Source organism: Callithrix jacchus, chromosome 3 (assembly GCF_049354715.1).
Source record: "Callithrix jacchus isolate 240 chromosome 3, calJac240_pri, whole genome shotgun sequence".
Lineage (NCBI taxonomy): Eukaryota > Metazoa > Chordata > Mammalia > Primates > Cebidae > Callithrix > Callithrix jacchus.
In genome coordinates, this window is record NC_133504.1 from 104,462,644 (window position 1) to 104,483,998 (window position 21,355).

The window sequence follows — 21,355 nt, forward strand, 5'->3', positions numbered from 1 at the left end:
AAGTCTTCTATACAATCTGAAAGCATAGTGTTTTCCACTGGTATCCATGAAAGTGATGCCGGATAACTTGTTACCTTGCAAACAGGGTAAAATTCCTTTCACAATTTCTGACAGCATTACATCACAAATGTTAGCTGTAAGAGATGCTGGGACTATTGTTTTTCAACTATAGCCCCAGGACTATAGCCAGAAATATTACACTCTCAAACAAATTTGATATTCTATTTGCAAAGAAAAAAGAATGGTTATTGAGCCAGCCAGGTAAACAAAGCCTGTGAACCATCAGAGTTTACCTTTAAAAGCCAGGCGGCTTTCTCAAATTTCTGCATAAACCTTTACTTGGCCAGAAGCATTAATCCAACAACAAAAGGATATATTTGTGGTTGCTAAATTTCTACTTTTGTCCACAAGGAGAAGACAGCCATTTCTCTATAGCTACAGATTGGTCAGCCTATTTTGGCTCAGTGACTTTCTCATTTCCACGCTTTCAATGATAAGTAAACCTTCCTAACTAACATATAGTATGTTCTCCTGGTATTAGCATGTCAGAATTCTGTGGGCTTCAAGTCTCTTTATTGAAGATGATTCTATGTAAGTTACAGATTTATTTTTATTTCACAATCTATTGGAAATTAATCTTATTCTTTTATCTATAATGTTAATATACTGTCATAGTAGAAAGTAAGGACTAGGAAGAGATCATTCATATTTGAATTGGAGCTTCCCCACTTACTTGAAAGTTACCTGACCTCTCATTATCTCTGCTTTGTCATTTGTAATAATAATAATAATAACAATAATAATAGTAACTACCTCAGAGGACTCTTATGAGGATTAAATGAGATAATACATGTAAAGCAGTTAGAACAGAGGCTGGATATAGTAAATGTTCTCTATTAGATTTGCCCTTATTATTATATTCTTAATAGATTATTGTAACTCCTTTATACTGATCAGTGATTAAGATCATAGGCTCTGTCAGACTTTAAATATCAGATATGATACTTCTTTTTTGTGGACAAGTTACCCATTGGTTGTTTCTGTCTCCCTATTTGTAAAATTGTGACAGTAGTATTCTTCATAGGGCTACTGAGAGCAAATGATATGATATCTTATTTTAGTATCTGACAAATTAAAATGCTCAGATATTATTTTTAATATTTTAATTGCTGCAATATTTGATCACACTTTCTATTGGTATGGGGGCTGTTTCTCACGTATTTTTGCCTCTTAAAATCTTATCAACTTCCACAATCAAGATTGAAGTCATTCCATAAAGCCTTCTTCAATCCCTTGTGCAAAATTAAACACTTCTTTACACATCAGTAGCACTGAGTTTAAAGCATTCAGAACACTTAACCCACTATTTTCTCTATTAAGAGAGATACATTTTTGTTAATTATAAGCTTATTAAAGACTAATACTACATTTTGTAATACTTTTTATCTCATGCTTTGCATTGCACTGAGCAAATGAGCAATGGATATTTCCCAAAAGATGTATTTTTAAAAACTCAACACTTCCTAATCTATTTTTAAGCCTTTTAAAACATGCTTTGAATCAATCCATTCAAATACAGTTTCCACATTTTTTCATATTTTCGTCCATTTACTTAGAATTAAAGATATCAATTTTCTTTGTTAAGAAATTTAAAGTAGACATTTACATTTTGCCCTTACTTATAATTAACTGCTTTTGAAAAGGGAGTTTCTCTACTTAACTTGATATAGAAGCCTAAATCTTTATTAAAAGTATATATCTTTTTAAATAAAATATATTTTCAATAACATTTGGCCCCAGGAAGCTGCCTAATTACATTCATAGATGATAGCGAATTCATTTCTTAATGGCAGCAATTCTTGATACCCAACATAAAAGTCAAACACAATTCTGATGTTTGAACTTAAAATGATGGCACTGATGAATGGATATGTAAATACAAGTAGCTTTTCAAAGTACAAAGTGTTTGGATAGCTTGATGTTTATTTTGGACTACAGTCCAATGCTTTACTTGCAAGATTTATTGTCTAAGTATAATTATTAAAGGGAATTTTTCTTTCATTAAACAAGTTTATGACTGAAAATAATTTTAATAATAAAAGCAGAAATATTTTTCATAAACTATTAAGTTAAATAAGTGAAAAAGCAAGTTCATCTCAAGAATAAAAGAAAATTTCTAAAGCAAACATTGTACCTAACTAGATGACCCAATCATATGCTACATGATTATTCCATCTTATTTACTCAAAGAAAAACTCAGGAGAAAAAAATTTCAAACATGTATAAATGATTCTGTGACTATATATTTAGTATACATTTCAAAATATAGTTATCTCACCCACAATAAAAATGTCTTCTTTTATACAAATTACCTGACTATAATCTATGCAGGACTTGGAAACAAACTAACAAGAAATTTTCTTGCTTCATGGTCATTTATAATGAAAGAGTAATGTTCTTGTTTTAATGTTGAGAAAATGTCTTAATCAAAAGTCACTTTTCTGTTCCAAATCCTAGCACTTTGGGAGGCTGAGGCAGGCAGATCACAAGGTCAAGAGACAGAGACCATCCAGGCTAACATGGTGAAACTCTGTCTCTACTAAAAATCCAAAGAAAATAGCCAGGTGTGGTGGCATATGCCTGTAGTCCCAGCTACTCAGGAGGCTGAGGCAGGAAAATCACTTGAACCCAGGAGGTGGAGGTTGCAGTGAGCCGCAATCATGCCACAGTACTCCAGCCTTGGCAACAAAATGAAAGTCCGTATCAAAAAAAAAAAAAAAAAAAAAAAAAAGTTACCTTCTGTTCTTTATTTCATAGGACTATTTTCAGAGTACTAACAAAAAGCACCATGGTATGTGTATTACCTATGTAATAAACTTGCACATTCTGCAGATGTACCCTGGAACTTAAAGTATAAAAATAATGATGATTAAGGTTTTTAAATTTATTATTTTAATACATGTTTGATCATAGGCCATAAGAATACCATTTCAGTTATAAAGCCCACAGATAATCTGACTGCAAGAAAATCAACCAGGGCTTATTCAGCAGGTTGATTACAGAGAATTTACTATGTCCACTAAATAATCCTATCAGGGAATTTCAGACTTGCATTGGGTTCAATCCTTACTTTTACTGATGAGCCAATTATTTTTAATATCCTTTTTGTTTATTTTATTCACTTCAGTCTCTTAGTCTGTGTGCTGTGACCCCTTAATAACATGAATTAAGCAACAAAAATAAGGATTTCCGTCTTGGAGACAAAGGAGGATGTTTCCAGAGAGTGTTTTTGGCTGAAAGCTCTTCACCAAGTTTAATGGGACTCTGGCTGCCAAAACCCCATGCAACAATTGAATGTTGAGGGCTAAATGTAACTGCCACTTGCTATCCCTCCCTGGGAGTCCACAGCAGCTCTTTCTTATTTGTTGCTCCCCAGATTCCTGCCAACTTGTTTGTTCTCAGTTCTATTGATGGCACTTTCTGGCTGACTCTTGTGTAACTGTTCTCCAATATTGTTCACATTGCTGGGTAGCTTAGGACGAGAAGGCAATTTTTAAAATGTTTATTTACTTATTTGCCAAGAAAATAAGAGGCAACTATGGATAAGATCTCTGGATTAAAAAAGAAAGATAGCTACATTCAGAAAAATATATGTCAACCAAAATATTATTTCATTTAGTTTTTAATGAAGCACGAGTAAATATACTGAGACAAAGCATTGTCTTCTCAAATTATGGTAAATTTAGGGACAATACTTTGTGTTTTACCTTGGAAGATTAAAGAAATTGTTTTTGTAGTACTGAATACTTTTGTGAGATTTCCTACATAGATAACATGCAATATGAACTGTGTGATGATATAATTTTGGTGATTCCAAGGAGCTAAGTACTCAGTAGATATTAAAGTCTACACAAGGGCGTAAGCAAGATCTTTCAGATTTCATTCAACCAATTAACAGAGGTAAATTTTCAGTGTTCTAGGGTTATCCAATATGATCTTCTGCATTATAGAGAGGTATACATAGTTTTGAAAGGGAAGAAAGACAGTGTTGTTTTTATGACTAAATTCCCAGTCTTAGAAAAATCAAGATGTAATGGAGTCAGATTCTCTCTAGAAACATTTGTAAACTGAGCATTAAGTGGTACAAGTATTTATATGTAAACTTTACTTCATACCAAAATGTTGGACTTACACACATTAACTTAAATACCTAAGAAGAATATGACAAAACAAAAAAAAAAACACAAATAACAATGAATAATTTCCTTGAAATTTTTAAGATTTCATGAAATTGCTTCTCATGCAAATATCAGCTTACAAAACTCACACAAATTATAAACACTTACCATATTCACTATCATAGAATATAATGAATTTCTGCCAGGCATACTCTGTGACCACTCTTAAGATAACGTCATTCAAGTAGACAGGTGGGCGAACTGAGAGAGTGTAGTCATCATTCCTGTTGCTCCGCGTGAGTCCACAGCCACTCCTTGGGGTCCCAGCTGTGGAGCGCTGAATGAAGAGGTGGGGGATATGCATGGCATCTGCCAAAGACTGGAGGGATCCTGCTGATGTACAGCCAATGGAGCTGACCAGGGCCAAGATGCCTTGATTCATAAGTTCACAGGCTGTAAGAAAGCACAGTAATATTCAAAATGTCAATGGATTTCACATATTTTCCCTTTTTGAGAAGCAGTGGATAGATAAAGCTTACAGGTTTTATACAGGTATGACAATGTTTTAGAAAAGAACATTCTATATGAGAAGATCCTCAAATTACGAAGTGCTATTGGTATTTCAAGAATTCTGCTCTTATTAGCTATGTGACTTGTGCAAATTACTTAGCTTCTCTTGGCTCAGTTTCATTATCTGTAAAGATGGTAAAATTATGAATCTTCAGGATTATTGCAAGGATTAGAGAAAATACAGTGTCTGTTATTTGCCTCTCACATGATAAATATTCAATTAGTAGGAGATAAACTTTTATAATTATCAATTTATAATTCAGAGAAAGATAATTCCCTACTGAATGTATAACACAAGGTTTCAAAAAGTAGATGATATGTAAACTGGTGCATAAATGGAAAGATGAAGGTTTAGAGGAAAGCATTTCTGGCCACAGAAAACAGTGATTCTGGTATTTAAAAACTTGATGACATTGCCCCTTCATAAATTGGAGAAATAAAAATGTTTTTGTTTTTTTCTTTGACAGTAAGAAAACTTATGGTCAAATAAAATCAAATACTAAATTGTAGCCACTGTCTCACTCTGGTTCCCAGATCAACAATTTATAATTTCTACTATATGGTTACAATCTATTTTAATTTCACCTTAACTATTCCATGTACATATCTCAAAATGTACTTAAAACTGGATCAAATGTAAATTATAAGTAAATGTAAACAAATTGCATACACAGAAAAAGAGTTAAGAGGTATAATGACAGTCTTTGAAAAGATTAAAAGTAAATTCAAAAATAAATGCAGAAGAAATCAGTGAAAAAATTATTTTTATATTGGAAGCTCATTTGTTATAACTGGTTCAGCCTTATTTTAGATTTTAGGCATTCTAGGTATAACATTCTTAAGATTCAAAATTTATTATGGATTGTTTTATAGCTCTTTAAAAATTTAAAGAAAAACTTAATGGTAAGTTCTTTTATATAATTAATTGGCCAGTTAATGAAGGCTGATTTAAAGTGCAAGCTTAAAAGTACTGTACTAATGATAAGCATATTGTCATCAAATAAGTTTATTATTATTAATGCCAAGCCAACCAATACATACAAAATAAATAAATAAATATTAGAGACATATTTTTCTTTTTTTTTTTTTTTTTTTTTTTTTTTAAATTTTTTATTGGATTATAGGTTTTGGGGTACATGAGCAGAGCATGCAAGACAGTTGCGTAGGTACACACATGGCAGTGTGCTTTGCTTTTCTTCTCCCCTTCACCCACATTTGGCATTTCTCCCCAGGCTATCCCTCCCCACCTCCCCCTCCCACTGGCCCTCCCCTTTTCCCCCCAATAGACCCCAGTGTTTAGTACTCCCCTTTCTGTGTCCATGTGTTCTCATTTTTCATCACCCACCTATGAGTGAGAATATGCGGTGTTTCATTTTCTGTTCCTGTGTCAGTTTGCTGAGGATGATGTTCTCCAGATTCATCCATGTCCCTACAAACGACACGAACTCATCATTTCTGATTGCTGCATAATATTCCATGGTGTATATGTGCCACATTTTTCCAATCCAGTCTATTATCAGTGGGCATTTGGGTTGATTCCAGGTCTTTGCTATTGTAAACAGTGCTGCAATGAACATTCGTGTACATGTGTCCTTATAGTAGAACGATTTATAGTCTTTTGGATATATACCCAGTAATGGGATTGCTGGGTCAAATGGAATTTCTATTTCTAAGGCCTTGAGGAATCGCCACACTGTCTTCCACAATGGTTGAACTAATTTACACTCCCACCAACAGTGTAAAAGTGTTCCTTTTTCTCCACATCCTCTCCAGCATCTGTTGTCTCCAGATTTTTTAATGATCGCCATTCTAACTGGCGTGAGATGGTATCTCAATGTGGTTTTGATTTGCATCTCTCTGATGACCAGTGACGATGAGCATTTTTTCATATGATTGTTGGCCTCATATATGTCTTCTTTCGTAAAGTATCTGTTCATATCCTTTGCCCACTTTTGAATGGGCTTGTTTGTTTTTTTCCTGTAAATCTGCTTGAGTTGTTTGTAAATTCTGGATATCAGCCCTTTGTCAGATGGGTAGACTGCGAAAATTTTTTCCCATTCTGTTGGTTGCCGATCCACTCTAGTGACTGTTTCTTTTGCCGTGCAGAAGCTGTGGAGTTTCATTAGGTCCCATTTGTCTATTTTGGCTTTTGTTGCCAATGCTCTTGGTGTTTTGTTCATGAAGTCCTTGCCTACTCCTATGTCCTGGATAGTTTTGCCTAGATTTCCTTCTAGGGTTTTTATGGTGCCAGGTCTTATGTTTAAGTCTTTAATCCATCTGGAGTTAATTTTAGTGTAAGGTGTCAGGAAGGGGTCCAGTTTCTGCTTTCTGCACATGGCTAGCCAGTTTTCCCAACACCATTTGTTAAACATGGAATCCGTGCCCCATTGCTTATTTTTGTCAGGTTTATCAAAGATTGTATAGTTGTATGTATGTTGTGTTGCCTCCGGTGCCTCTGTTTTGTTCCATTGGTCTATATCTCTGTTTTGGTACCAGTACCATGCTGTTTTGATTACTGTAGCCTTGTAGTATAGTTTGAAATCCGGTAGTGTGATGCCCCCCGCTGTGTTCTTTTTGCTTAGAATTGACTTGGCTATGCGGGCTCTCTTTTGGTTCCATATGAAGTTCATGGTGGTTTTTTCCAGTTCTGTGAAGAAAGTCAATGGTAGCTTGATGGGGATAGCGTTGATTCTGTAAATTACTTTGGGCAGTATAGCCATTTTCACGATATTAATTCTTCCTAACCATGAACATGGAATGTTTCTCCATCTGTTTGTGTCCTCTCTGATTTCGTTGAGCAGTGGTTTGTAGTTCTCCTTGAAGAGGTCCCTTACGTTCCTTGTGAGTTGTATTCCAAGGTATTTTATTCTTTTTGTAGCAATTGCGAATGGCAGTTCGCTCTTGATTTGGCTTTCTTTAAGTCTGTTATTGGTGTAGACGAATGCTTGTGATTTTTGCACATTGATTTTATATCCTGAGACTTTGCTGAAGTTGTTTATCAGTTTCAGGAGTTTTTGGGCTGAGGCGATGGGGTCTTCTAGGTATACTATCATGTCGTCTGCAAATAGAGACAATTTGGCTTCCACCTTTCCTATTTGAATACCCTTTATTTCTTTTTCTTGCCTGATTGCTCTGGCTAGAACTTCCAGTACTATATTGAATAGGAGTGGTGAGAGAGGGCATCCTTGTCTAGTACCAGATTTCAAAGGGAATGCTTCCAGTTTTTGCCCATTCAGTATGATATTGGCTGTTGGTTTGTCATAAATAGCTTTTATTACTTTGAGATACGTTCCATCGATACCGAGTTTATTGAGGGTTTTTAGCATAAAGGGCTGTTGAATTTTGTCAAATGCCTTCTCTGCGTCAATTGAGATAATCATGTGGTTTTTATTTTTGGTTCTGTTTATGTGGTGAATTACGTTGATAGACTTGCGTATGTTGAACCAGCCTTGCATCCCTGGGATGAATCCTACTTGATCATGATGAATAAGTTTTTTGATTTGCTGTTGCAATCGGCTTGCCAATATTTTATTGAAGATTTTTGCATCTATGTTCATCATGGATATTGGCCTGAAGTTTTCTTTTCTCGTTGGGTCTCTGCCGGGTTTTGGTATCAGGATGATGTTGGTCTCATAAAATGATTTGGGAAGGATTCCCTCTTTTTGGATTGTTTGAAATAGTTTTAGAAGGAATGGTACCAGCTCCTCCTTGTGTGTCTGGTAGAATTCGGCTGTGAACCCATCTGGACCTGGGCTTTTTTTGTGAGGTAGGCTCTTAATTGCTGCCTCAACTTCAGACCTTGTTATTGGTCTATTCATAGTTCCAGCTTCCTCCTGGTTTAGGCTTGGGAGGACACAGGAGTCCAGGAATTTATCCATTTCTTCCAGGTTTACTAGTTTATGTGCATAGAGTTGTTTGTAATATTCTCTGATGATGGTTTGAATTTCTGTGGAATCTGTGGTGATTTCCCCTTTATCATTTTTTATTGCATCTATTTGGTTGTTCTCTCTTTTCTTTTTAATCAATCTGGCTAGTGGTCTGTCTATTTTGTTGATCTTTTCAAAAAACCAGCTCTTGGATTTATTGATTTTTTGAAGGGTTTTTCGTGTCTCAATCTCCTTCAGCTCAGCTCTGATCTTAGTAATTTCTTGTCTTCTGCTGGGTTTTGAGTTTTTTTGATCTTGCTCCTCTAGCTCTTTCAATTTTGACGATAGGGTGTCAATTTTGGATCTCTCCATTCTCCTCATATGGGCACTTATTGCTATATACTTTCCTCTAGAGACTGCTTTAAATGTGTCCCAGAGGTTCTGGCACGTTGTGTCTTCATTCTCATTGGTTTCGAAGAACTTCTTTATTTCTGCCTTCATTTCGTTGTTTACCCAGTCAACATTCAAGAGCCAGTTGTTCAGTTTCCATGAAGCTGTGCGGTTCTGGGTCTGTTTCTGAATTCTGAGTTCTAACTTGATTGCACTATGGTCTGAGAGGCTGTTTGTTATGATTTCAGTTGTTTTGCATTTGTTGAGCAGTGCTTTACTTCCAATTATGTGGTCAATTTTAGAGTAGGTGTGATGTGGTGCTGAGAAGAATGTGTATTCTGTGGATTTGGGGTGGAGAGTTCTGTAAATGTCCACCAGGTTTGCTTGCTCCAGGTCTGAGTTCAAGCCCTGGGTATCCTTGTTGATTTTCTGTCTGGTTGATCTGTCTAGTATTGACAGTGGAGTGTTAAAGTCTCCCACTATTATTGTGTGGGAGTCTAAGTCCTTCTGTAAGTCATTAAGAACTTGCCTTATGTATCTGGGTGCTCCTGTGTTGGGTCCATATATGTTTAGGATCGTTAGCTCTTCTTGTTGTATCGATCCTTTTACCATTATGTAATGGCCTTCTTTGTCTCTTTTGATCTTTGTTGCTTTAAAGTCTATTTTATCAGAGATGAGAATTGCAACTCCTGCTTTTTTTTGCTTTCCATTAGCTTGGTAAATCTTCCTCCATCCCTTTATTTTGAGCCTTTGTGTATCCTTGCATGTGAGATGGGTTTCCTGTATACAGCACACTGATGGGTTTTGGATTTTTATCCAATTTGCCAGTCTGTGTCTTTTGATTGGTGCATTTAGTCCATTTACATTTAGGGTTAATATTGTTATGTGTGAATTTGATACTGCCATTTTGATTCTAAGTGGCTGTTTTGCCTGTTAGTTGTTGTAGATTCTTCATTATGTTGAAGCTCTTTAGCATTCAGTGTGATTTTGGAATGGCTGGTACTGATTGATCCTTTCTATGTGTAGTGCCTCTTTTAGGAGCTCTTGTAAAGCAGGCCTGGTGGTGACAAAATCTCTGAGTACTTGCTTGTTCGCAAAGGATTTTATTCTTCCTTCACTTCTGAAGCTCAGTTTGGCTGGATATGAAATTCTGGGTTGAAAGTTCTTTTCTTTAAGAATGTTGAATATTGGCCCCCACTCTCTTCTGGCTTGTAGTGTTTCTGCCGAGAGATCTGCTGTGAGTCTGATGGGCTTCCCTTTGTGGGTGACCAGACCTTTCTCTCTGGCTGCCCTTAGTATTCTCTCCTTTATTTCAACCCTGTTGAATCTGACGATTATGTGCCTTGGGGTTGCTCTTCTTGCGGAATATCTTTGTGGTGTTCTCTGTATTTCCTGCAATTGAGTGTTGGCTTGTCTTGCTAGGTGGGGGAAATTTTCCTGGATGATGTCCTGAAGAGTATTTTCCAGCTGGGATTCATTCTCTTCGTCCCCTTCTGGTACACCTATCAAACGTAGGTTAGGTCTTTTCACATAGTCCCACATTTCTTGGAGACTTTTTTCATTCCTTTTTGCGCTTTTTTCTCTGATCTTGGTTTCTCGTTTTATTTCATTGAGTTGGTCTTCAACTTCAGATATTCTTTCTTCTGCTTGGTCAATTCGGCTATTGAAACTTGCGTTTGCTTCGCGAAGTTCTCGTATTGTGTTTTTCAGCTCCTTTAATTCATTCATATTCCTCTCTAAGGTATCCATTCTTGTTATCATTTCCTCGAATCTTTTTTCAAATCTTTTTTCAAGGTTCTTAGTTTCTTTGCATTGATTTAATACATGATCTTTTAGCTCACAAAAGTTTCTCATTATCCATCTTCTGAAGTCTAATTCCGTCATTTCGTCACAGTCATTCTCCGTCCAGCTTTGTTCCCTTGCTGGTGAGGAGTTTTGGTCCTTTCTAGGAGGCGATGTGTTCTGGTTTCGGGTGTTTTCCTCCTTTTTGCGCTGGTTTCTTCCCATCTTTGTGGATTTGTCCGCTGGTCGTCTGCGTAGTTGCTGACTTTTCGTTTGGGTCTCTGAGTGGACACCCAGAATGTTGATGATGAAGTATTTCTGTTACTTGGTTTTCCTTCTACCAGTCTAGCCCCTTCGCTGTATGACTGTTGAGGTCCGCTCTAGACCCTGCTTGTCTGGGGTGCACCTCTAGTAGCCGTGGCACAGCGAGGGATGCTACCAGTTTCTTTTTCTGCTCTCTTTGTCCCAGGATGATGCCTGCCTAATGACAGTCTTTTGGATATAGAGGGGTCAGGGAGCTGCTTGAGGAGACAGTTTGTACTTTATAGGGGTTTAATTGCTGAGCTGTGCACTCTGTTGTTCATTCAGGGCTGTTAGGCTGCTATGTTTGATTCTGCTGCAACACAGCTCATTAAACAACCCTTTTTTTTTTCTCAAATGCTCTGTGTTGAGGGGTTTGGGCTTTATTTTTGGATGTCCGATCAGGTGTCCTGCCCAGCTCAAAGGCAGACTAGCCACTGTTTGGCTGCCGAGGCTCCGCCCTGCTGTTGTGTGATTCGCGCTGTTCCTGCCGGCTCTGCTGTGGTCTCCGCCACGCCCTGCGGCGGAGTCTCTTTGTTGTAGCGTGTTGCCTCAGCAACGGCAGGCTGCGTCAGCAGTGGGCGTGTATCTCAGTTGGGGTGGGTTGCCTCGGCAACGGCTGGCTGCGTCAGCAGTGGGCGTGTATCTCAGTTGGGGCGGGTTGCCTCGGCAACGGCTGGCTGCGTCAGCAGTGGGCGTGTATCTCAGTTGGGGCGGGTTGCCTCGGCAACGGCTGGCTGCCTCAGCAGTGGGTGTGTATATCAGTTGGGGCAGGTTGCCTCCGTAGTGGTGGACGCCCCTCCCCCACAGAGCGTCTCGGACCGTCTGCCCGGGATAGTTTGAAATCGCGGTTTTGTTCGTCCCACTGGGTATCCCAAGCGATCTGTCCCTGCAATCCCCTGGGCTGGGCTACTGTGGAAGTCTCGTTCAGTCTCAAGTCCAGCCCTCTCAAGTCTCAGGTTGCCGGTTCAACAAGGCACCCGGACAAGCGCGCCCTGTGGGGATTGCTGGGTAGGGCCGGCCGCCGCCGCCCCAGCTGCCGGCTTCGCCAGGCAGACCTACTGCCTGGCGTCCCGTGTCTTTTTATACTTGGGAGTTTCCCCGTTCTGTGGGCAACAAAGATCAGTCTGGAAATGCAGCACTGACTCACCGTTTGCGAATTCAACGCGGGCTCCAATCCTGGGTTGTTCTCACAGCGCCATCTTGAGTCCCCTCCGCCGAGACATATTTTTCAAGCATTGTCTCATGAAAGAGATTATACTGATTTCCAATAAATGTGAAAGCATCAAGGATGGATGCCGCCGCCGCCGCCGCCTCTTCTTCTTCTTCTTCTTCTTCTTCTTCTTCTTCTTTCTTCTTCTTCTTCTTCGTTTGTTTGAGATGGAGTCTTGCTCTGTCACCCAGGCTGGAGTGCAATGGCGTGATCTCAGCTCACTATAACCTCCACCTCCCAGGTTCAAGCAATTCTCCTGCCTCAGCTTCCTGAGTAGCTGGGATTACAGGCACACACCACCATGCCCGGCTAAATTTTTTTTTTCTTTTTGTATTTTTAGCCGAGACAGGTTTCACCCTGTTGGTCAAGCTGGTCTCAAACTTCTGACCCCGTGAGCTACCTGCCTTGGCCTCCAAAAATGCTGGGATTACAGGCATGAGCCTCTGTGTCCGGCCCAGATGGATACTTTTTAGACCATAACATTTTGAGGTCGAATTTTAGCAAAAATCACATGTTCTACTTACGTACATTAATTCAATTTTCATATAAAATAATATGTTTATAATTAGAAGTTCAATAAATTAATGCAAAAAGAGTAATTAAATTTTTATTTCATTACTTTCATATGTATGGCCATTAATCATTTATATAAGCAAAAAGAGAGTCACTTTTTAGAAGAGATTTTGTTTGTAGCATTTAAAATCAAAATAAGAAAAATGCCTTAATGTGTACACAGCTGGATTCAAACTTCGGATTACACCAGTTAAAGGTAATTAAGTAAATATAATATTTTACCTACTTCTACCACAAAACTTATAAAGTTAACATTGAAATTTGGAGAAAAATTTACTTTCAGTATTATATTCTGTCACATATAACATTGTAGGAAAACTGACTGTTTTAATCTTCAGATTTAGAAGGATAAATTCCAAAATTAAAAGTCATACATTAGTCTTGCTTAGCAGATAAACTTAAAAAACAAAAATAGATGACCTAGCTCTCTAATCCATTGCCCACTGTCCTTTTCACCACAACAAGCACAAAGGAGAGTCTTGTGTTTGTATCCTTAAATTTTTGCATAGCAAAAATAAAGCTCTAAATAGGGAAAACCTCAATTTGAGATTGTTTTATTGTCCAGTTTGTTGAAAGGACAGATTCTCAAGAAAAAAACGAACAAACCCATTAAAAAGTGGGCAAAGGATATGAACAGACACTTTTCAAAAGAAGACATTTATGAGGTCAACAAACATATGAAAAATGCTCATCATTGCTGGTCATTAGAGAAACACAAGTCAAAACCACATGGAGATACCATCTCAGGCCAGTTAGAATGGTGATCATTAAAAAGTCTGGAGACAACAGATGCTGGAGAGGATTTGGAGAAATAGGAACACTTTTACATTGTTGGTGGGAGTGTAAATTAGTTCAACCATTGTAGAAGACAGCGTGGCAATTACTTAAGGACCTAGAGATAGAAATTCCATTTGACCCAGCAATCCCATTACTGGGAATATATCCGAAGGATTATAAATCATTCTATTATAAGGACACATGCACAGATATGTTCATTGTAGCACTGTTTACAATAGCAAAGACCTAGAACCAACCCAAATGCCCATCGATGATAGACTGGGTAAGGAAAATGTGGCACATATACACCATGGAATACTACACAGTCATGAAAAATGATGAGTTTGTGTGCTTTGACATGAACTGACCCAAGAACAAAAAAAAAGTGGTGGTGTTGAGAGGTGGAACCTAATGGGATATGTTTGGGTCATGGGAGCACTACCTGTTTGAATGGATTAATGCTATTATTGTGAGAGTGGGCTCCTTATAAAAGAACAGGTTTGGCCTCCTCTTGCCTTTCTCTTGCCTTCTCTTTGGCCTTGCACCATAGGATGACACAGCAAAAAGGCCTTCTCCAGATACCAGTGTATTGATCTTATTTCCCAGCCTCTAGAACTGCGAGAAAATAAGTTTCTGTTCCTCATAAATTACTCAGTCTCATGTATTCTGTTACAGCAGCACAGAAGGGATGAAGACATACATATTCATCAACATACATATCAACTTTCAACCATGTACCAGGAATTTATCTGGAGATCAGAAATTGTATGTGACTTGTTTTATTCTCAAAGAGCTCCCAGTCTATCCACCATAGTCTTTCCAAAATCTGCCCTGCATCACAATCAAAAGTGAAGATTAAAAACTAGAGATGACTAAGTCTACTCCTAGAGTTTCTAGTTTATTCAGTCCAGGCTTTTAATCACACATTTGTGTTATAAAATGTTACCTGAATAGTTCTGATATGTAACCCTTTCTGAAAACATTAGCCTGGTGGATGGTAACTGTAATGCTCTTTGAAGTGGTTGTTGCAGAAAACCAAATATTCATTGATTTTTTATTACTTTTCTCAATAATTTTCAGTTATATTCAACAATGACCAAAACTGGGCAGTGGAGCTTCACTATTTTTGTATTCTTTCTATGACAACTAAATATAATCAAATTTCTTTTTCTCTGTTTATTTCATTAATGAATCACAAACATAATATTGATGACTGCTTTTTAAATCTTCTAACAAAAAGCTCCAGACATTTGCTTTTATACATCTAGGAATACAGTAACAGAAAACAATTTGAGCTTATCTAGACATTTAGAATTCTTTGCAAATATGATTTTAAGCAACCATTTGAGATGTGACATTTAAAAGATGGTCTATATTTTGGACATCATCAATGAAATTTGCCAGAAATAAAATCATCTGGACAAATTTCTCCAAATAAAGCTTGTCTTTATATATAAATAGTGTTACAAGGTCCAATTTAATTATAATTATCTACTTAGGAAATGAAAATACAAAAAAATATTTATTTTAATTAAAAAGTGTTAAGATTTTGTTCCTTCTTACAAAATAAAAGTGCTAGAATAGTTGATTACCAGCCATCAAATGAACTCGGCTGAGTAATTTTCAGTCAACTACTTTTTTACTCATCTAAAGCCAACATGAACTTTTAATTACAATTAGTGATCCAAATCTGAGAAGAATTAAACATTTAACCTGGCACATATTATAAGTTACCTTATTTTTAAATTTATATCTCTAACAACCCTGTGCAGAAAAGCTCTTACTATTCCCATTTTTAAGTAAGAAAATTCTGACTCAGTGACATTAAATGCATTGTTTGTCATACCACTAGTAAAGCCGTAACACTAGTAAATGGCAGAGATGGGATTCAAACCTGGTGTAGATTAGAATGTCTGGCCCATAAAGAACTACAAAATAAATCATGGTTTTTAAACATAAAAGGCTATATAAAAATTTAAAAGGATTTTAACTCTCCCTTATTACAAAATTCAGAAAAATTCAGCCTCCCAGATATAAAAAAAGAAAATAAATAAGAATAATCCTTAACAGTATTCTCTTTTTAAAAAAAGTTTGAGATAGAGATTAAAAGATCTCTATGGTTTCAGCTCCAAATAATTTCAGCTCCATGTGTTTTTAAAGGAAAATTTCAACAAGGCTGCCAAATGGTACCAAGAAGAACCTAGAAAGTATTGAGTACACTTTCAATTAAAGCTAACATGATTCTACCATCACTGATGTAATAAAGATGATAATAATAAAATATTACTTTATTTTTATTTTGTTTGGAGTTTACAAAATGGTTTCACATACATTTTATCATTTGATTAGCATGGCTAGATTGATTATATTCCTATTCCCCTTTATTCAAAGCTAAATTGAGGCTTATTTTTACATTGCTATTAAGTAATAAAGACGAGGCTGGAACACATCTTTTTTTATCTTTATATAATTTTGATATAATTTATATATTTCATAAGTTTTATAGAATTTATATACAAAATAAATTTAAAATAGAAGACAAAATTATTAAATATGCTAAATATATTTATATGTATATATTTACTTTATAGTTTTTCTATGATATATTTCATAGATTCTGATAAGGAAATTCAGATCAATCCCCTATCTTTTATGTTAGTAACAATTCATCAAAGAACACATATATATTTGCATGTATATATCCATATATTATATATGTAAAATGTACTTTTTATCAGACAAGTGGCACCTACATAGGGTGCAAGATGGCCCAAAAAAAAGGCAAGAGTATAATGGGTGAGACAGAAGATATTCATGTGAATGTATAATAAGGTACAGAGTAGGTGCTAGGCAAAAGAGAACATTATTCTACGATAGCACAAAATGATTTTTCTGAAACTGGAGACTGGAGAAGCATTTGCTACAGAATTGAATACAGAGATGCAGTTTGAAGGATAAGTAGGAAGTAATTGAGTGGATGGAAGTTACTTTGATGGAAAAGAGTAAAGAAAATGTCTCCAAAAGAAGAAATAAAATGTGCAAATATCCTGTGACACAAAGATAATGAAATACCAGAAAGGCAGAAAGAGGAGCCAAGTGGCTGGAGTGCAGAGAGCATGGTAGAGAGTGCTGCAAAGTGAGAATGGAGGAATAGGCAATAAATATAATATTTGAGGGAGTTTGTAAGTTTGTTATTAATATAAAGAACTTTAAATGTCTTAGGGTCACCCTTTCTCTGCATTTACATAACTGCCTTTAGTCTTGTATTTCAAATTTATTTATTATTTTTATAGCTTTTCAGAAATTTAAAAATTATATACAATGAAATTGCCTGTCTTGTAGAAATATTTTGCTTCATACTGTGTTTAGAAAGGCCTTTTCCCAATAGTCTGCAGATTTATACAATTATCAGTTTATAAAACAACACCTTCTCTGTCCTGTACTCCATAACTGGCAGCTGATGAAAGATACAGAAATTGAACTTTAGGAAACTAGATGAATGCAGAATGTTGTATTTGATCTTTATAGATAAAATTTAATCTTCACCTTCATAATCATAATCATTACAAGCAAAGAGTGAGGATTAAACATAATTGTTTCAAGAATAATTCAGATCATATTACATGTCTGTCATTAAAACTTTTTATCATTTTATAGAAATTTTATTTATTAAAATTATTGTCCTTTATAATATAAAACATGTTGTATTTTAAACTGATTCTTTCTGGATGAATGACTGGATATTTAATATATTCCAGAAAATTATATCCCATAAAAATAAGAACAAAATCTTGAGAAAGATGTGGGGAACAGTGTTTTTATGTTTCTGTAAGAGAAAGATAGAGAATGACAAAAACAGTATTTTACATTGCTTTCTCAGTTATTGCTATTTATCTAGACTATCAGAACCCAGGCTCAGGAGTCATCTTCAATTATTTCTTCTCTTTTGTTTCTCATGCTCCGCCATCTCAACCTGGTTATCACATAATGTTAATTTGACTCCTAATCTTTCTCAAAACTCTTCTTTTGTTTATATATCTGCTGCCAGTTCCTTAATTCAAATGATATCACCACATACTCATTTACCAAAACTGTCTTTAAGCTGGCTTGATTTTACAGCACTGAGCCTAGAGCCTAATCTTTCTTCAATCATCTATACTGTAAACAATCATATCTATGTTTTAATGGTATTATGTCATTCCCATGTTTTAAAGGTCATCAATAAAAGACTGAGGAACTGTTACAAACTAGAAAAGACCAAGCAGGAATGACAATTTAATGAAATAAAGATCTTAGACAAAAATCCTGAAACAGAAAAGAAAAAGTCATTAATAAAGAAGTTGGACTGAGGTGGGTGAATCACCTGAGGTCAGGAGTTCAAGACCAGTCTGACCAATATGGTGAAACACCAGCTCTACTAAAAATACAAAAATTTGCTGAGCGTGGTGACACGGGCCTGTAGTCCCAGCTAGTCAGGAGGCTGAGGCAGGAAAATCACTTGAACCCAGGGTTGGAGGTTGTGGTGAGGTGAGATCGCACCATTGCACTCCAGCCTGGGTGAGAGAGAGAGACTCCATAACGACAACAAAAAAGAGGCTGTTGAATTTTGAACAAGGTCTGTGGTTCAGTTAATAATACTGCGCCAATGTTCAATGACTGTCCTTGATAATTTTACTTTGATTATAGAAGATGTTAATGTGAGGAAGAGTGGTGTAAATAATATAAGAGAATTCTTTTTACCATTGTCACATTTTTCTGAAAATCTAAAATCAATTTGAAATAAAAATTTTAAACATAAAACCTCCAATGTCATCATACAACTTCTGCAAGTGAAAGCCAAACTCTTAGCATGGCATACAGGATTCTTTATTATGCGGCACTGATTTACATTTTCGTGCTCATCTCGAGCTCCTTTCCTTGTTAAGGTATATTCCTGCCATTCCACACACTCCCCTACCACTATGTTATTTTAGTTACCTTATTTCTTCAGCAGCCTATGTGCTTATGAAAAGAGATAACTTAGACATCCTAACAATACTGAGCATTCCAATTCATAAGCATGGTACATAACTTCCTTTAATTAGCTTTTTAAAGAATTTTTTTCAGCAGTATTTTGTAGTATTCAGTGTACAGAACTTGTGCCTTTGCCAATGTATTCCTAAGTATTTTATAATTTTATATTCTATTGTAAGTGGTACTTTTATTTTAACTTCCAAATTTCATTGCCAGAAAATATGGAAATACATAAGATTTTGTATATGGATCTTACATCATGAAACCTTAAACTCACTTCTTCTAGTTTCCTTTTCTGAAGGATTTTCTGCAGAGAGAATCATGTCATCTGCAAATAAAGGCAGTTTTACTTCTTCCTTTCCAATCTGTATACCTTTTTTTTTCCCCATGCCTTATCACACTAGCTGGTACCACCAGTCCAATTTTAAATAGATGTAGTAATAGCAGCCCCCCTTCTCCTTTTCCTGATTTTTTTAGGGGAAAATATTTAGTCTTTCACAATTGAAAATAATGTAACCTGAAGGTTTTTTGATTATTCTCTTTATGAGTTTGAGGAAGTCCCCTTATATTGCTGAGAATAGAGTTTCCTGAGGAAGAGAGTAGTTCAGAGTTATCAGGAATGGATACTGGATTTTATTGAAAGTTTTTTCTGCATCTATTGAGAAAACCATATGGTTTTTCTTTTTTAGTCTGCTAATATGGGCAATTACATTGATTGATTTCTGAATGTTAAATTATCCTTGCAAGGATAATGCTGGCCTCAGTAAATTAGTTAGAATGTAGTCACACATTTTCAATTTCCTGGAAGAGTTTGTGTATAATTAATGTTATTTTTCCTGAAAAGTTGGTAGAACTCACCAGTGAAACTTTCTGGGCCTGGAGTTTTAATAGTGAGAGAATTTATAATTATAAAATCAGTTTTAGAAACAGATATAGGCATATTCAGCTTATCTATTTCAAGGAATTTAAATTTTTTATCTAAATTGTCAAGTTTACTGACATAAAGGTGTTCATGATATTCCCTTGAAATTTGAAGCAATATTGGCTCTCTCTTTACTGATATTGATAATTTATATCAATGTCATGGCTTCTTTTTCTGCCTCTTGGAAATACTTCCAGCATCACTAGTCACACTTTGTATGGATCCCTTGCTATTATCCAAGGTCTGCCATATTGTACTAAACTTGGTGAAAAATATGCCAGAACTGTGAGAGGTTACTTTTACCTGTAATATACAATTTACTGGAGAGACAAATGGCTCACACCATGTTACTTGTAACACTTGAGCTCACCACAATTGCATCTGGAGTTGGCTCTGAAATTATCACAGTAGTCAAATATGTGCTACAGTTAATTTTATGCAGTTTTAATTAAATGCCCATTTACACATTTGTTTATATTTCTTTAGACTGGGCATGGCACCATGTAAGTTCTGTAAGTGTATCTGTAGGTTTTGATACATTTTAACCTTCCATAATAGATTTGTGTAAATTTTATAGTAGTAAATGATAGACTAGTATCTAGTCATAAAATAAACTTGTATCCAGTTTACTTTATGAATTCATGACCTACCTAAACATTTCTTATTTTTAAAATATTTCTAGACTATACCATTCATACATGAGATTTTTTCAAATCGTTGCAAACCTCCAAGAAATTTTCCAATATATTTATTTAAAAATCTGCATAAAAGTGGGCCTGCACAATTCAAACTCCTACTGCTCAAGGCCCATGTGTACTATGCCTGGTCCCCTACAGCCATAGGTCCACTAAGAGAAGTCTGTTTCATATTCTTCTGATCTCAACTTTCTCAAGAGCACTGGCTGGAAGAGTACAGCAATAGCTTGCAAATAGATAGAAACTCCTCTTGTGTCTGCTATTCCAAATAAATAATGGTAGTTCACACTTAGCCTTTATGAGTTCATAAAAACGACAAGTGATTCTTTCTGGCTTGTATGGAAGACAGTAACCTCTTGCTCCTAGGTTATCTCTAGGCTGTACTGTTTTGTTTTCTGTTTCTTTTTGAAAGAACTTGTCCCTCTTTGGATTTCAGGTTATTTGGTTACTTTAAGAAAAGTTATAGCTTTAAAAAAATTAGAATTTAAAAGATTTTTGGCTTTTTCTCATTTTGCAGGTGGGAAAAAGTGTTTTGTATCTTTTTACATTCAAAGCAGAGGAGGAAGTTTATCTACTCCTTAATTATTCCTATAACATATTTAAGTCTTTGTTGCATTGTAGTTACCTTTATGTGTCTAGTCTTCTGGATTTGACACTGTATTTTCCAATGCTTTTTGAAATCCAGTACCTTGCACCTTACAAACTCAATCACAGTTTTTAATTACATTTAAACAGACTTTAAGTATTAATTTTGATTAGAAAGAGTGTACTGCTTCTGAATGGCACGGTGATAATTTTTTTCTTTCATGAATATTTTATCTATTGATGGCTTAGCCATTCAGGCACACACACTACATGAAGAGAAATCCTACTTCTTCAGGAGAACTCTCTTATCATGGCCCACAGGCCCTTTATAAGCTTCTGCCTGACCATGAATATAACCTAAACTCCTATTTTCATCAGCCTTTCTCACTCTTCTTTGGCTCACTCATTGGTCACACTGTTCTGTGAATTCACATTTCCTTCTATTTCTTCTGCGTGGAGTACTCTGCACCCAGACATTCCTTCATCTTATT

The 21,355-nt window shown here is 36.0% G+C and overlaps 1 protein-coding gene across 5 annotated transcripts in view; it reads right to left on the reverse strand.

Moving 5' to 3' along the window:
• GRID2 (glutamate ionotropic receptor delta type subunit 2) overlaps positions 1–21,355 on the reverse strand; it is a 1,554,413-nt gene that overhangs the window by 736,049 nt on the left and 797,009 nt on the right. For all 5 annotated transcript variants that reach the window (XM_035294542.3, XM_035294543.3, XM_002745586.7 and 2 more), the window contains one exon: positions 4,347–4,631. In XM_035294542.3, coding sequence (XP_035150433.1) covers positions 4,347–4,631 — 285 coding nt within the window. The remainder of the gene's footprint in view (positions 1–4,346; positions 4,632–21,355) is intronic.